Genomic DNA, 17,239 nt, shown 5'->3' with positions numbered 1-17,239 from the left:
TGCCCATGCCTATCTTGTTTTTCCTTAGAAACTAACAGCCAACAATGGAAACTATTCAAGACATAGCTTTGCACAAGGCTGCCCTCTGTTTCATTACTATCTCAATTCTCCTTCCTTTCTCCTCCCTCTTTCTTCTGGGCTGTATTCTAAGGAAATGGATACATCTTAAGGAAATAGTAAGTGACCACTTCTGGCGGAAGTCTCAGATTTGAAGATCATAATTTTTTAGATTGCTACCGACTCCCCAAGTTAAATGCCTTAGAAAGTTTTCTAAGTGATATTATTAATGTCATCACATGGCATTAAGCATATATTGTTCTCAAAGAACTAATATTGTACAAATTCTTCCAATTTAACAGATGTTGCTTTTCTCAGTTTTAAAAAAATCTCCATAAGAAATTTTTATGTATTAGCTGAGTTTCATTGGGATTTTTACAATTGTCTAAGAAGTTACAAGGTTTAAAGATATCCTTATCTGGCATTTAATAACAGACACTATAAAATGTAATATAATCTTTCAAATATCAGCAAAGATACATGCCTTGTTTCCCAGGGTCGAGCAGTAAAGGCATAAGGCTTGGAGGTAAGGGCACCCACTGGACAAATATCAATCACATTGCCTGATAATTCAGACATAAACATTTTTTCAATGTAAGTGCCAACTTGCATCTCATTTCCTCTTCCTGTGGTTCCTAAATCATCAACTCCTGCAATTTCACTTGCAAATCTGGTAAAGACAAGCATAAACATATAAGGCACAGAAGGTTACCATGGATTGTATCAGTACCAGCTGATTCGATAGCTACATCTACTAGAAAAAGTTCACATTTTTACAGTCATTCATACTCTGCTTACATCCAATCAAAGCCACTATAATGTGCTCTTTGTGATAATGCTTTTAAAAAATATTCAGAAGCTTCAACTGGTATGAAACTTATGAATTTAACTGCCTTCCAAAAACTAAGTAATCAACATAACATCATTTCTATACTAGCTGCATTGATAGTGCTGGGTTTCTAGGCCTAGTTCAGAGTGCTAGTTGTGCATAGGCTTAAGTTATCTACCCACACAAATAGGAATTCTCCAGACTTTATAGCAAGTCTATTATGTAGAAGCAGATTAGGCAATCAGGCTCATATTTAAATGAAGAACAAAGCATATGAGGAAAATGAAGCAAAACTTCAATAATGGGATTTTTCCTCCTCTGTCCAATTTTCTGCACACTAGTTCAACATGAATCTATTCTTGGGAACTGAGATGTAAAATAGAAAACAGTCTTTTTTGTACAATGAAACAATGTTTCCATTGTTTTCTATGGTCAAAACATTTGGAGTTCTTCAAATTTTATTTTGACAAACACGTAACACTTCAATTGTTTTAAGTGTTATGTTGTCAAAATGGAGTTTATTTGAAGTATTGATGGGAAGTTCCAGATGAGAGTCCAGTTTCAACACTGCATTTCATCATGAAGGTCATAAATGTGACGATTGATCACAAAGTTACTTTTTCATCACTGCGAACCATCACTAATCTAAGAAGTTGCTAAATGAGGACTTCTGTATTCGATGATCATCACGTAAGACAGAAATTTATATTTCTTTTTTAGCTGAGGAACCCACTAATTTTTGAGTAGCATGCTAGTAGACAAGCTGCAAAATGTGTGTATGTATAAAAAACTAAGATATATTCATCCAATACTAATAATATGATTACACTTCATATAATCATTTCTCTTTTGCCATAGTAAAAATTACTGTCCTGGTAGCAACCTCTGCAGACGTTCCAAAACTGCATCTAAAGCCCCGGCTGCAGTAGCCCCCTGCAAACCCCTTCTCAGCATTCTATTCACAGCTACTACAGCCTTCCCTGAAATGAGCAGAGCTAAACTTTTTAAAAAATGTATTTGCATTTTGGCATGTTTTAAAAATACAATGTGTATTTTAAGCCTAACACCCCTTTAAAATCCTGAATTTCCTTAAACATGGAAGCAATTTTTTTCTTATTTGGGGAGGAGTTAAGGGTTAGAAAGTCATGATGCTTAAATTCACACATTAAAAAAAAAAATCCCTTGACTTTCAGAGCTGGTCCTAGCCCAAGGCCTGTTATATACAACTCTTTTTTTCTTCTGTGCAAGTGCCACTCAGTTAATAGCCATTCAATCAATACTCCTAGGTAGCAATGCAACATGATGCTATAAGGACATGAGTCAAGAAATGTTGCAAGTGCTACTTGCACTTAGTGTTATATCATTGTTGGCCAATGATTCTAATAATAATAACTGAATATAAAAAAGGATTAGAAACCTCACTATTCATCTGAACAAATGATAAATACTGCCTTCTTAGTCTGATCTGACTTTCCCAAAAACAAGTCTACTTATGCATTTGAATGTCTGTGCCTGGTAAAACACTTTTATAATTTTATTACATATTGATATATGGCTTTCCCCTAATCACAAAGCTTATTATATAATCTGTTGGTGTACACTGCAGTTACCTGATGCAGCGAGTACATTGTATACACCGGGTCATGATAGTTTTTACAAGAGGACCAATATTCTTGTCTTCAACTGCACGTTTGCTTTCCAGAAATCTGCTCCTATCGCTGCCAAACATCATTGACTGATCCTAAAGATAATTAACAAAAGCAAACCAACTCATGTGGCTGAGAAACAGTTTTCTTCAAATAGTATTTTAAGAACATCCTACGGAATACCTGAAGGTCGCACTCCCCTCCTTGATCACAAATGGGACAATCCAGTGGATGGTTAGCCAACAAGAACTCCATTACCCCTTCTCTGTTGTAGATCCATGTTTGAAAACAAAAATGATTTCATTATGATAGTTAATACTAAAACACTGGAAAATTATAGGAAACACAAATCAATTTATTTACTATTGCTAACAACAGTATATCCCCTTCCTCTTAAAAACTGAATTGTCTTTTTTTTAATGGAGAATGAAAAAATGGGAGAGATCCAACTCTCTGAAATTATTCTAATATATTAAGAATATGCAAGGACAGCCCTTCCGTATAAGCAAGCAGAGAATTGCTTGCAGTGAGAGATAGTTTACCTTGCTTTCCTGGACTTCTCAGAATTTGTCAGAATGTTCCAACCCTTCATGACTGGCATGGCACAAGCAGCAACTGGCTGCAAAAATTACAAGATTATTTCATTAATGTATTTGTGAACATACTGTTTATGCTTACATAATATCAGTTAACATACTGGTGCTTTATGGCAAATATCCTGTATAACTCCATTGTGCTATCAGATTTGAGCATTGTTGAACATTCTGGTCACCCGCTCTTCAAAGAGACTTTGTAGAGTCTCAAGAACTTTAAAAACAGCAACCAAAATATTGAAGGAATCTGGTGTGTTTCCTCTCTCACCCAAAATTACAAAAATACAGCACAAAAAGATTTTTAATCGAAGAAAGAATACCAGAATAAAATAGGAAGGACTATTGTAGAGAAACTGGATAGGATTTCTCATTCCCCATAATATAAGAACTGAAGATTGCCTTATAATGGATAGCTATAAATTAAAAAAATGCACAATTTAACAAAATCTGCTGACAAAAAAGCTTTGCAATCAGATATTAAAGGCAAATACTGTATATATGAGAGCAGGTTTATCAGTAGTTATACAATGATTAACCAAAACTGTCACATCAAAAGGCAAAATGCAGGAAAAGCAGGAACAACAAAAGCAGTGACAGCAATGGCTTTTTTGTTTTGTTTATGGCCTTTCTAAAATCATCTGATTTTGGTCAGTAAGAAGCAACCCCAGGGGAATCTACAACACCCTAATGTTCTACAAGTAAAGAAGGCAGGCATTTGGAACTTTGCTACTGGCTTGTTAATTCTAATTACACATTACATGAAAAGTTTTGGTATTCTATATATCTCATAGAATCTTTCTTTACATTATTACAATCATAATAATAAATTAAAGGCCCATTACAACTTTGAAGTAATTTAAACAAACATGTAGGATTACATTTTTGTAAATACATTCCAGAAAAACTCAACATTTAACATAATATCAGAAAGCAACTGCTAGTAACAGATATATCAAAAATTCTGTATCTCAAACTTTTTGAACACATCAATTTCAAGAAAATATATTTATATAAATACCTTGGGGGCTTTCTCTATCTCCACAAGACACATCCTGCAATTTCCAGCCACAGATAATCTGTCATGATAGCAAAAGCGAGGAATTTGCATTCCAACCTTTTCACAGGCCTAGAGATGAAACAAAATGAGAGAATGTTAAGGTACAAGTTGTATGTTTTTCTACAAAAAACTACATTCCTAAACCTAGTTTTTTTCTTTGCTTTCAGTTTTTGCAGTTGGCTTGCAATATTAAACTCAATCTTATAATAATAGTAATAGTAATAATAATAATAATGATGACTGTGCGATGATCCATAATAATAAAGTTGGAAGGGACCTTGGAGGTCATCTAGTCCAACCCCCTGCTCAGGTAGAAAACCCTATACCATTTCAGTCTCTTCTTAAAAATTTCCAGTGTTGGAGCGTTCACCGCTTCTGGAGGCAGGTTATTCCACTGGTTAATCGTTCTAACTGTCAGGAAGTTTCTCCTTAGTTCTACGTTGCTTCTGATTAGTTTCCATCCGTTGCTTCTTGTCCTGCCTTCAGGTGCCTTGGAAAATACCTTCACTCCCTCTTCTTAGAGAAAAAGTTACAGTAGACACTCTAACCAGAGGTGTCAAACTGCCACCCTGTGGGCCGGACACATCACGCGGAAGCCGCTCCACCCCATTGCCGGCAATGGCAAAACTGTCCCGATACGTTGCACAATGTCACGTGACGTTGCGATTTTGACATGTCTGCTCTAAACTTTAGAATGTATCTTCCAGACCAGAGTAGGCTTTTATACTGCTGTCCTCACATTAGAAGTTTATATTAATATCAAATAATTGTCAAATGATTCAAACTGCAATTTGTGCAAAAAGGCAGAAGAAATAGTACATAATATACTTAGCTTATGCAAGATTGCAAACTGATTACAAACAACATAACACAGTTGCCAAATGATTCCCTGGAACATCTGTCAAAATTATCATGTGCCAGTAACGAAAAAATTGGGAATACAGAGTTGAAAAAGTAGTTGAAAATGAGCAAGTTAAAATACTGTGGGATTTCTGAATATAAACTAATAAAGTCTCAGCTAACATCCCACCAGTTTTATCTGTGGTTGAAAAAAAGAAAGTGTGGATAATTCATGTAGCAATACCAGGAGATATTGGAGAAGATCACAAAGTATCAAGATCTGAAAACTTAAGTTGAAATATTACAGGATAAATTGGCCATGGTGGTCCCAGTGATTATCTATACACTGGGTACCATACCAAAAAATCTTGGACGGCACTTTAAAAATCTGCACTTTAACAAAATTTCCATTGCCTTTTGTCAACTACAAAAGGCACACTACTTGGTTTTGACATATACTACACTGACACATTATGACATCCTAGGTTCTTGAGAAGAACTTGATGCATATAAAGATCCATACCATCTAAAAAATTGTGACAAAACAAAAATAAAAACTAAAGAACAATTGAAAACAAAATTTGTAAGAAGTTTAGAGGAAGAATACTATAGGGGACAAAGAAAAAGAGAAACTAGTATGTTAAAAATAAAATATAATAGCAACTCAGCTTGTATGTCAGCAGCAACAGGTTTAGTTTTGAACATCAAAAACTCAAAATACATGCAGAAAAAAGTCATTACTATTTCCATTCATAGATATATATATGAAAAATGTTGAAGTTGAAGTTAATTAACAAACATTTTTACTTCTAATAATTCTCTATATTGAGAAATACTAATTTTTGAATAAGCCTATACATTTAAAATTACAAAATATGTGATCACTATACAATTAAGTTTATTCTCTAATACAAGTTAGTTTAAAATGATGTGCCAATTAATATGCACATTAAATCATAAATCATAATTTATCAATCATTCAATATGGTAAAAGTGAACCAAGAACTCACTTCTTATGTTAGCACAATGTGTAAATCCAGCAACATCAAACCATTGTTTGAATCACAAGGACCAAGTTTTAAAGTAATAGATATTCTTTCCTATGTGCCTTCCAATAATTATACCATATATTACATTTCATTAATATAAAGCTACACAGGGGTTTGGAATAATCAAATGACATAAATAAAAACCTCTTTGAAATATGCTTGGGAAATACTGGTTGATGATCTAGAGATATTATAAACAAGCATATTTACTTTGTACTAAATTATCTATCTAATTAAATACAGTTTAACATAACTTTATTGAAAGACCAGAGGGTAGCCCAAAAATAATTGTGCAGTACCGCGTAATTTTTCCCAGTAGATTAATATGGATTAATAACTTATGCAGAGATACTCCTAAATGATGCTAAGAGAAAATAAGTAAGTAAAAACTACTAATTCCAGATTTATAATACCATCTGTTAGGATGTTAGGAGCCCCACATCTTTTTTTAAAAGGCTATAGTTTTTCAAGGTAATTACAGTAAAATAACACTTAACATTTTCCTCCTTTATAATAAAAATGAAGGGTGAGAGTCACAGTTACCTAGGCATAATTAGTTCCTGAAAATGGAACAACTTAGAGAAAGAGAAAGAGTGTTTCCTTGATATCATGTACTTATTGCTTTTCATTTAAAAATAATTTTAGTTTTCTCTTAGTAAGAAGCTTAAGGTATAAAATACAACCTTACCTAAAACCTTTTTAAGTTATGGAATATTTGAAAGACAGCCCACTTAAGAGCAAAAGGCAAGAACTGTCAATGTTTGGAAGGTAAGCAGGGGGTAAGCTAGATGGGGACTACAGAAAATATCTCATTGGAAAGTTGGGAAACATCCTGAAAAAAGCAACTCTTCTATACTTTTGGCAAAATACCATTTCCATACTGTGCTATTAACAATAAAAAAATGAAATGATGTCCACATCATCAAGAACCAAGCACAGCTTAAAGTTTTAATTTTAACTACTTTAATAAAATGGACCACTATAAAAGAACATTAATTTTTAACTGAATCATTAACTTTCATTCTGCACTAATTTGAAACAAGATAATCCTATGAACAATGCAAAATAACATACTAACAGCTACATCAGCACATTTTGTACTTGAAACAAACTGATTGCTACATTTAAATTTTGTTTTCAGCTTCTATCATATAGGCTAATACTTTCAATCTGGAAGAGCCTTGGTGCCTCGGACACAAGTACAAAAAAAATTGTTTATAAACATATGACGAAGGATTTCAGTTGGGTGTGCCATAAACAGAAACAATATCTCAACAGAGCAAAAGTAAATGATACTATATAAAAGAAATAGTGGGAAAACATTTTCACTTCTCCAGCACATTTCATCAGCGATCTGAAGCTGGTGGTCCTTGAGCAAAGAGATTATAATGATGAAATACCTGGGCTGAAATTTACCAGGAGATTCAACCTTATTTTTCACCACTAACTGCCTGGTGGGAAGGATCCCTGAGTGGAAAAAGGCAAAGACCCCCTATAGAGGCTTGATCACTCAGGCTCTTCCCCCTTGCCCACCTCTCGCCAGGCCATTTTTCACTAACTCTCCCCATGGGAAAGTTCCTGTAAGTTTGTTTTTAAGGAAAATATATTGCCCTTCTTTTAAATTGTTTCAATTGTTTGTAAACTGTTTTGAAAGGACTGTTATCCTAAAAATATGTAATTGTAATAAATAATATTGTAATATAAATAATTGTAATGAATAAATCTATTTCATAGACAAAAGGTTCTTATCATGTTACATGTGTTAATTGAGCATTTCAAAAGAGTCTTTCTTATGCTCAACTGTTGTAAAACATAACAATCTATTATCTCCTTAATCTTAATTTATTTAATTTTTTTCTCTCTCCCTGTTTAATATCGTCTCCTCTCACTCTTCCTTCTCACCCAATTATAAGATCGAGAGGCAGTTTGGTGTAGGTTTTAAGATGTTCGCCCAGAAACCAGGAGACTGTGAATTCTAGTCCCACCTGAGAGAAGAAAACTGATGGGTGACTTTGGACTAATCACTCTCTTTCACTCCAACTCATCTCAGGGAGTTTTTATGGGGAAAAGAGGAGGAGGATGGAGTACTGGTATGTTTGCCATCCAAACCTATAACCGTGGGATAATATTTCATCACTGCTAGCCAACTGATGCAAAGCTAGTTCGCCCACTGTAGTATACCATGGATAGCACACTTGCATGAACAAAATGAACTAGTCATCAGAGACTGCCAGACTTCTGTGGTAAAAAAGCATTGTAGACTTCCCTGGCTATATACATCAAACACTAAAAAAACAACAAGTATTTCATCAATCTGGAGAGGTGGACTGTAATACACCAAAGATTGGTATCACAAATCTTGATAAGGATTGTGTGTGCAACATTTAAAAGAATGGAAAATAAACAATACTAATATTTACATAGAGTTATGCACAGCATAAATTCATTCTACCTGAAGTACTGTGGTTCCTGGAGGCACCAAAATAGAATGACCATCAACAAAAACTTCTATCAGATTGCTAGCTGCTGTAGAAGTGGTGCGCGCTTGAATAAAACAAAATTAGATAATTATTTAATGCAGTAAGTAATAACCCATTTCTTCTTTTAAGTATGTGTTATTATGTATCGTTTATTTTATTTCAATAAATTTATATTTAAAAAGCAGCATCTCTAAGTGACTAACCACTTTTTAAAGTCACAATAAAAACCATAACCATAGCAGACATCTAATTGTCACTTACCCCAACCTCCTGAGTTTCATATCTGAGACAATAGCCTTGTTTTTACAGCTTTAAAACTCTGAAATACTAGCATAGTTAGTGCCAGTAGATCTCAGTGTAAGGGGAATGATGTACCATAGGGCAGATACTGTAACAGAAAAGACTTACTTTGGGGGATTCACTAGACAACAGTTCCTGATCAATGGGACCCAGAGTATGCCCTTTCAGTCTGACTTAATGGGATGAGTAGAGATGAGATATCTTGGTCCCATATCTATCTGGGCTTTATAGGTAATAATCAGTACTCTTAATTGCACCCAGAAGCAAATTGAGACCCAGTGCAGTTCACAAAGATGTGACATTGGCATAATGAGATATACCCATAATTGTCTGTGCTGCCACATTCTAGACCAATTGAAGCTTCCAGATGATTTTCAAAGTCACTTCTTGTATAGAGTAATCCTCTCAGGAGGCGACCAAGTTATAAGTGATTGTGAGCACTGCCTCCTGATTCAGGAAAAATTGGCACACAACTTGTAACTGCAAAAACCTCCTGGAAAATGCCACTGTTCCAAAATTAAAGCTGGAAAATCACTGGATCCATGGGACCCTAAAACCTAGAGCTACTCAGTCTTGCTAGGATTGAATTAAAATGTGTTCCTCTCCATCCAGGTTTTATAGCTTTTAGACACTGAGACCTATAGTTTCCATATACTCCAGCATTATCTCTTGGTTGACCCATGGCAGAGATGTAAAGCTGGGTATTATCAACATCACATCTGGTTACCTGTGAGCAATGCAGCTGAAAGCCAAAGGAAGATGACTTTGATGAAGATTCATGAGCTCCAGTACCAAAGTGACAAGGGGGAAAAATTTCTTAAGTCCACAACAGACAGATAGCATTTGTAAGCTACTCAAATAGACACCTTTCCTAATTCACGGGATTGTAAGAAAGAAGAAGTACAGCACAGATAGACTTGCAAAATTTTGTCAATCCTAATAAAAATAGTTTTAATCTTCTTATGGAATTGATTTCTTTGTCTGGTCTACATGGGACTAATACCATCAGAGTATCTTGGATAACCATAACTACTCCATCACACATGCCGTGGGATCTTGGCTGATGCTACACTCAAAGTCCACATATGCATGTTTCCAAGAGACTCCTCCCTCTGCACCCACCCAAGCTCTCAGTAAGTCAGATCTTTAATCAACCTATTATACAGAAGTTATACAACATGAAAGAGATAAAATCATTGCCCTTAACTATAATAAATAGTAGCTTGGAAACCATTGCAATAATTTCAGCTCTCTGGAACTGGCTTCAATATTCTTAATGTTTCAAAAAGCAGGTAGTAGTCCAAATTTTCATGTGACAAGGGACCAGATCTAACATCTTGAACAAACAAATAAGCACAAATATCCAGACCAAGAATGTATGTCCAAACTAAGAAACTGAATGTATGTCTACAAACCAGTGTACACTGAGCCAGGCTTTTGAGAGTGCACATCATCACTTACTTCAAGGGAGCAACATTTTTGGAATCAGTCATTCTATCAGTAATAGGATCCATGAAAAAATATGACATCAGCAAACTCAATAATGAAAATTAAAATAGGGAATCATCATACAGAGAATCTGAATAGAAAGTCAACTTACCGCATCCTGTAGCAGTCCAGGTAACACCAACAAGAGTCTTGTGGATAGCAGGAAGTCGCAGCATAGTGCTGAAAATAAATTTTAGGAAAAGCCCTATAAGATGAAGTTCAAGCAATAGCTTTATAATTTAAAATTGTAAGAACCTAAGATTAATTCTGATTTATAATGGTAATTTTAATACCATGGAACAGATATGGGGATATATATATATACAGGTAGTCCTCCGTTTACAACCTTTCTTGGCACAGTTGTTAAATGAATCCCTGCAGTTGTTAAATTAGTAACAGACTTATTAAGTGAATCTGGCTTCCCCATTGACTTTGCTTGTCAGAAGATCGAAAAAGGTGATCACATGACCCCGGGATATGGCAACTGTCATAAATATAAGTCAGCTGCCAAGCATCTAAATTTTGATCACGTGACTATGGGGATGTCGCAACAGTCATAAGTGTGAAAAACAGCCATGTTGCTTTTTTCAGCACCACTGTAACTTCAAATGGTCACTAAACTGTTGTAAGTAAAGAACTACCTGTAGTTGGTAACACATGGTTCAAACAACATTTATTGTTTTAACTTATAAAGAGAATCTTTTGAGGGTGGGGAATAATTTCAGTGTACAGTATATTGAAAAATCTGTGCCAGATACTGGGAATATACATACATTAGTAGAAAGCTAGGGAAACACAAACTCTGGTCCCAGTGACCGACCCAGATTGGATCCTGCAATACATTAGTACTGATAGTCTAGATCTCCTAACAGTCACTGGAATGCTGAAGCAGATGAGATTCTTACAATCTGGAGTCCATAGGACATGGTGTGTCATTTCTGAGACTTGGCACAAGTTTATACATCATTCTTCTCCCTGAATCCCATGAGAATACTCACCAAGACAATGCAATAATGTACAGAAAGATCCTACCATGATTTACTGTCATAGCTCTTACAACCAGAAACTTCCTGGGGTATTACATATAAACAAATCATTCAAACGAGACAACCTGGTGTAACATCAGAGTAATATTTGAGGCAAATAATTACAGGGAGGAATAAAAAAGCCTGTCTTTACTACTGCTTATTCTGTCTACTCTAAAGAAAAAGAAAAATGCAAACTTCTCGAAAGCATGCATGTATACAAAGGTTTCTTAACATGCTTTAATAAGGCAAGCACACTGCAATTTTTGAGCTAACAAACAATGCAATACTTCAAACTCTTTAACAGAACTGAGTACAGGCCCCAGATCTTAAATAGGTAGAAACAAGATCAGTCTGTTATGAAAACATGAGAAAACAGAAACTGTCTCTTACCCAAAAATTCCTTTGAGCCTTATGTGGAGGATGTGGGAGGGGGTTGAAAGAGGTGCACAAATTTGAACTTTTATTTCACTATAAATAAGGCATAAATAAATATGGTATAAAATCGTCACAGGAAGCCTTTCACAGTGACTTCACTAATCTTGCTACAATAAATCTACTTATTAGCCTATATAACTTGGGATGTCTGCTTATCTATTTCCAACCCAGCTTATAGAGAAAAATAATAATATATTAGAGAAATAATAATAATAAATGAAAGCTTTTCAGCAACCTGAAGGCCGCCTAATGAACCAGGGCCTAGGCTATAAGCATAATTTATTCTTCAATTTTGCCAATCATTATATTTACAATGAAAATCTTTATATATAATTTTTTTAAAATAAATTACAATGAAAATCTGAAACTATTCTCTCATGTCATATTTAACCTCAATATTTTTTTGCATTTTTCCCACTTTACTTTGTGTATTTTTATAATACTGACTCTGACTTAAAGTGAAAGTTGAGGTCTTCAATTATACCAATTTAGAGAATAAAAATAGTTAAACAGAATGCAAAAGAAGAAGAGAAAGAATGCAAAAAATTAAATATAAATATAAATAAAATCAATTTAAATATAAGAATCACTAGCCAGGAAATTTCAATTATTTAAATCACAATTTATTCATTTATCAAGAATTCTATAATCATCGTTTTACTTATTTTAGTTATTTGATATAATTTTAATTTTCTTTAGAATTAAGAAATATAATAAGAAAATAATGCAGATTTCATTTTTACAACATAAAATCTTAAGAATAGTCCTGCTACCTCAAGTTGAGGCCAATCTTAGTCCAGGAGTTTATTTTTCACAATGGCCAATCTCAACTTACTATACTGCTCTTCTTACAAATTATATATGCCTAAATTAGGAAGTTTTTTAAAAGAAAATATCCAGGCAAACCACTTCGGTAACATTGCCAATATAACTTGCCCATATCCCATTTCATAGCCTGTCTTCTGTTATACATATAACAGAACATTTATATTTCATATCTCACTCTTTCTTTGAGCATCTTTTCAATATTTTCCAACAGAATTTTCTTAGTCTTTCCCAAAGTGTCATCCTGAAGGTTCCTGCATGTTTCTTAACATTTTGGAACTACTTTGTCATTGCCTTCCCTCTAACACTGAAAAAAAGTCACTGGCCGAAAGGCACCCATCTAGCTTTGTGCCTGAAGTGGGAATAGAATTCCCAGTCTCCTGGTTCCTAGCATGGTGCCTTAACCAGTACTCAAATTGGTTCTCCATATATGCATGTGTATACAAACACATACAAACTCAGCCCTGAGCATTCCTACATAAACTTCATGGTGGGACACGGGGTGGATTTAATTTAAATCAAGTCGATTTAAATCACGATTTAAATCACGATTTAAATCACTAGTAAAAAGGCTTGATTTAAATCAACTTGATTTAAATCATAATTTTTAAAGAGCAATTGTCATCTCTGTCCCGCAGCGGCTCCTCTGACCCGCTGTTGACTCACCGACAGCCCCACTCACTTTAATGGGATGGCTGGCGATGCAGCAGTGACACAACAAGGTGAGGGACATGGCAGGCAGCAGGTGAGTGGATGCCTGCTAACAGGCACTGCCAGGATGGATCTGAAATGACAGGTGCTCTTTAAATGTAAGGACTCATTCTTGCTGGTAGTTAGAATCTTTAATATTATTTCCAAACAAAATGAAGGTTCCCTATTTAGAATAATAAGCTGTCAGGTTAGTAAAACAGCGATATCAGAACTGATTTTAGGTTAATAAGTTAATCACACATAGTTGGAAAACTACTCAAATTCTTTTATTTAATTAAAACACTTAGAGCCTGGTACAGATGCATTTTTCTTCAAACAATCATACAGTTTGTAGTATACATAGATTTGCAAAACAATGGGATAAAGGAATATTCCTGAACTTTGTTTTATGATTTATCTCATGGTTACTGTGAAATTGTGTGAATGCATAATGCAGTGCATGTTATCTCAGCTTGCAAAGCTTGGATTCACTGAATGAGTTTACCAAAAATGTAAATACTGCAGAATATACAGCCTCATTCTACATAACTAAGCTCCATTTCATGCTGAATAAACTAAATCATTAATGTATCTTAAATAGAAAACTATATTTAGATAGATTTTAGTCCAAAAGCATTTTATTAAAATAAATTTGATAAAAATCAAAAAAATCCGATTTAAATTAAAAAAACTGATTTTTTTATTTTTTTTAAAAAAATCATTGATTATTATCCACCCTGGTGGTACATGGGCAATAGTACATTGGCTTGCAAGATATTTGTTAGAATAGACATCCTAACTTGCATATTATAATGTAAGCATGTTGGGGTAAAACTGGTTTTTGGTTGTTTTTGTGGCCAATAGGCCAAAATGTATCCAAAATGAATGATAAGGACACAGTACCAAGGCTATTAGCAAAGAATGTTATGAGGTCTGGCTAGAGGCAAGGATACAAATTCCTACAATTATGACCATTCATTCAGAGTGTTTGAAGTTACAACAAGCACTGGAGGTTATGACCAGTCCTCAGAATTCCAGACACCCTAGCTCCCTGCCGCCACGATTGCGATCTGGATTCTTGGCAAAGGTTCACACAATCAGTTATCAAGTGCCCCACAATCACCATTTGCAAACTTCCATGCTGGTTTTCCCAGAAAGTGAAATGGGAAGCGAGCAAGTCCCTGAGGTAAGTCTCCCACACACACTCTCCCCCGCCCCCTCTATGCTTGTGCCATGCATGTCACACCACCTGACCTGCATGGTGCTTCTCACATAACACCTCACATCCTCCCTAACCCGCACAGTGCCTGCCTCTTGCACATCCTTCCCGACCAATTCCCTCTTGCACACCCCCTCATATCCTCCCCAACCTGTATGACACGCCTCATGCACCCCGTGACCTGAATGATGCATCTTATACACCCTTGTACACCCTCCAACCCGCACTACAGCTTAAAGATTAGGAACATTTCACAGGGACAACAAATTTTATATTTTTTGCTACAATATTTGATTTTAAATTCTTGCCTATCTTAAACATCAGTATGTACATAACAGAACCAGGAGCATATTACTCAACCTCCTAAGGACATGGTCTAATCAATCTCCTAAAGAACAAAAATGGGTTCTGCTCATTTTTTGTTTCATTTTTTATTCATCTCCCTCATCCTTTCTTTCTCATTCAGATATCATTCAGATATATCACAGAACTGACTTCCCTTGTCTCTGCACTTTTAGAGAAATCAATTGCCAAATTTCTTTTTCATTTCCATATTAATAAGCAGATAAAAATGACAACCTCCCAAACCAGACTGAACTCCTGATGCACATATCTGTATTGCTTTCTTGGCAACAATATTGTAAGTGGTTTGCTGCTGTCTTAGTGCCTGTTCCCTACTATGATACTCAACAGCAAAGTTATCTCTTTGATCAACATTCATTGTTTTAAATAAAATATCCCTTTCCAAGCATGTCAAGAAATGTGGATGAACACAACAGTCCAGGCTGAGAGAATACAGTACACAAATAATGTTGAATAGTTAGCTGTAATCTTTTTTATACAGCGTATAGCACCCACTGTATTTTACACATCACAACTGACATTTTAATAATAGCAAGTATTGTGTGAGCATATGTAGTTAAAATACACTAGAAGCCAAACAATGATTTTAAGATTGCCCCATGAAGAACTAAATAGCTAAAACTTTCATAACAATATCCTCTAGATCACAATTAATTTATAGACTGCAGCTCAATCTTTTATATGGGTAAGAAGTTTTGATGGTTTAAAAGCTTCAGTTGTTCTGCCACACTGAATCAAAAATCTTAAATCTAAATTTCTATTCAGAGATACATTTTTCATCCACAACCATGTCCTCAGAATTTCTAAATTTTAAGAATCGGGAACTCGTGAGCTAAAGCAAGCAAGAGAAGGCATCCAGATTTTTAACAAGTGGGTGGAACTTAGTATTTATGACAACTGATTTTGTTTACAACTTTTATAAAATACAAGGAACTTTAAACATGTTTATTAACATAAACGATATCTATAGTTTCAATTCAAACAGCATTAGATGCAGTTTAATTAAATGGCTCCCCTTTCAAGCTTCTGTTCTGCCATTGAAAAATGTAAGAAAGCCTTTGTAATTGTTACTTAATAAACACAATAGGACTTGTTACTCGGTGGCAATTAGTATGAAGACATTCATAGAAGAATTATTATTAAAAATGTATTTTTATTTTTGTTGTAAAAAAGAATAATTAAATTTTTTTTAAAAAAAGAAGAATTACTCCAAATTAGTAAATCTCAGTCCTGAACAAGTCCCATAAGCACTGCCAATAAACATTTCTAATGGAAAGAAAGAGGGCTGAGCCTGGTTGTCAACAGATCGCAACATACTTCCGGGGGCAACAGGATGCCCTGGAATCCTAGATACCGACATATGGTAAACAGTCCAGCAACCTCTGTGCAAATGAAATCAATCCTGGTTTTAAAAGCTGCAGCATTCAGGATCCAGGGAGACAACATTTGCGATTGCAATTCGGAACACGCTGAAACCCGAATCTAATTAAACATATTAACAAACACTACAAAGATCGCACGGCGCCTCTTGCACGAACTGGTTTAAAGATCTAAAAAGCACTTCTGTAACATTTGGGGAGGGGGGACTTCAATGGAAGCCTTAAGCTAGATTGCTGAATATGTATGCTTTTTAAAAAAAATCAAGATATTAAACTGATTCGTAGACTTGGCCCTGCAATACAACGCGTACTGAATTAAGACGTCAGACGGAGGCTCATAGGAATTGAACTGCTCTTGCACATCCCTGCGACCACTCCATGCTTTTACACGTCCCGCTCTTCTAGCCCTCTTGTTCCTGCGCAATCCCAGCGGGAATCCTTGCCACGTGATGGTAACACTTCATACGCGCTTAGGACACCGGTTTGCACCGAAAACTCCTTAAAAGGGCCATTGCGTTTACAGACCAATGGAGGAGGCGAGTCATGCAGGTGAGAGGAAGGGCGGAATTCTCCACTGACAGCAGGAGGGGCAGCAAAAAGAAGGGGGGGAAGCCCAGAAGACCCCCCCTACCCACCCGCGCTCGACTTGGGGTGGTCGACCTCAGTCAAGGGCGTCCCCATCCCAGGCAAGCCCCTCCCACTTTCTTCTTCTCGGCGCCAGGAAGAAGCCCCCGTTAAGGGACTGCCTTCTGGCTCGGCCAACCGCCCGCCACCTTTCCCTTGTTACCTCCTCGGCCGGGGAGGCTCCTCGACCTCAAAACAGAACTCCCCTCGAACGCTCTCTTCAGTAAAACATGGCGGTGCCCTCGGCAATTTCCGCGAGACGCTCGGTAATTTACGGCCGCCAGGAACGGCCGGCCGGAAAGCGCGCGCGACTTTCTCTGGAGGGCAGAGAGGGAAA

The 17,239-nt window shown here is 35.8% G+C and overlaps 1 protein-coding gene across 1 annotated transcript in view; it reads right to left on the bottom strand.

Annotated features, from left to right (window-relative positions):
• NDUFS1 (NADH:ubiquinone oxidoreductase core subunit S1) overlaps positions 1–17,173 on the bottom strand; it is a 32,831-nt gene extending 15,658 nt beyond the window's left edge. The window contains exons 1-9 of the mRNA XM_015819354.1: positions 17,066–17,173; positions 11,758–11,835; positions 10,452–10,519; positions 8,524–8,615; positions 4,144–4,251; positions 3,075–3,151; positions 2,716–2,797; positions 2,497–2,627; positions 542–727 (exon numbers count right to left, since the gene is read on the bottom strand). Coding sequence (XP_015674840.1) covers positions 542–727; positions 2,497–2,627; positions 2,716–2,797; positions 3,075–3,151; positions 4,144–4,251; positions 8,524–8,615; positions 10,452–10,515 — 740 coding nt within the window. The 5' untranslated portion in view covers positions 10,516–10,519; positions 11,758–11,835; positions 17,066–17,173. The remainder of the gene's footprint in view (positions 1–541; positions 728–2,496; positions 2,628–2,715; positions 2,798–3,074; positions 3,152–4,143; positions 4,252–8,523; positions 8,616–10,451; positions 10,520–11,757; positions 11,836–17,065) is intronic.
• Positions 17,174–17,239: the final 66 nt, after the last annotated feature.

Source organism: Protobothrops mucrosquamatus, unplaced genomic scaffold (genome assembly GCF_001527695.2).
Source record: "Protobothrops mucrosquamatus isolate PMUCROS unplaced genomic scaffold, P.Mucros_1.0 scaffold_9, whole genome shotgun sequence".
Taxonomy (NCBI): domain Eukaryota; kingdom Metazoa; phylum Chordata; class Lepidosauria; order Squamata; family Viperidae; genus Protobothrops; species Protobothrops mucrosquamatus.
The sequence above is the reverse complement of the archived record's forward strand: the minus strand, read 5'-3'. Positions and strand labels throughout refer to the sequence as shown.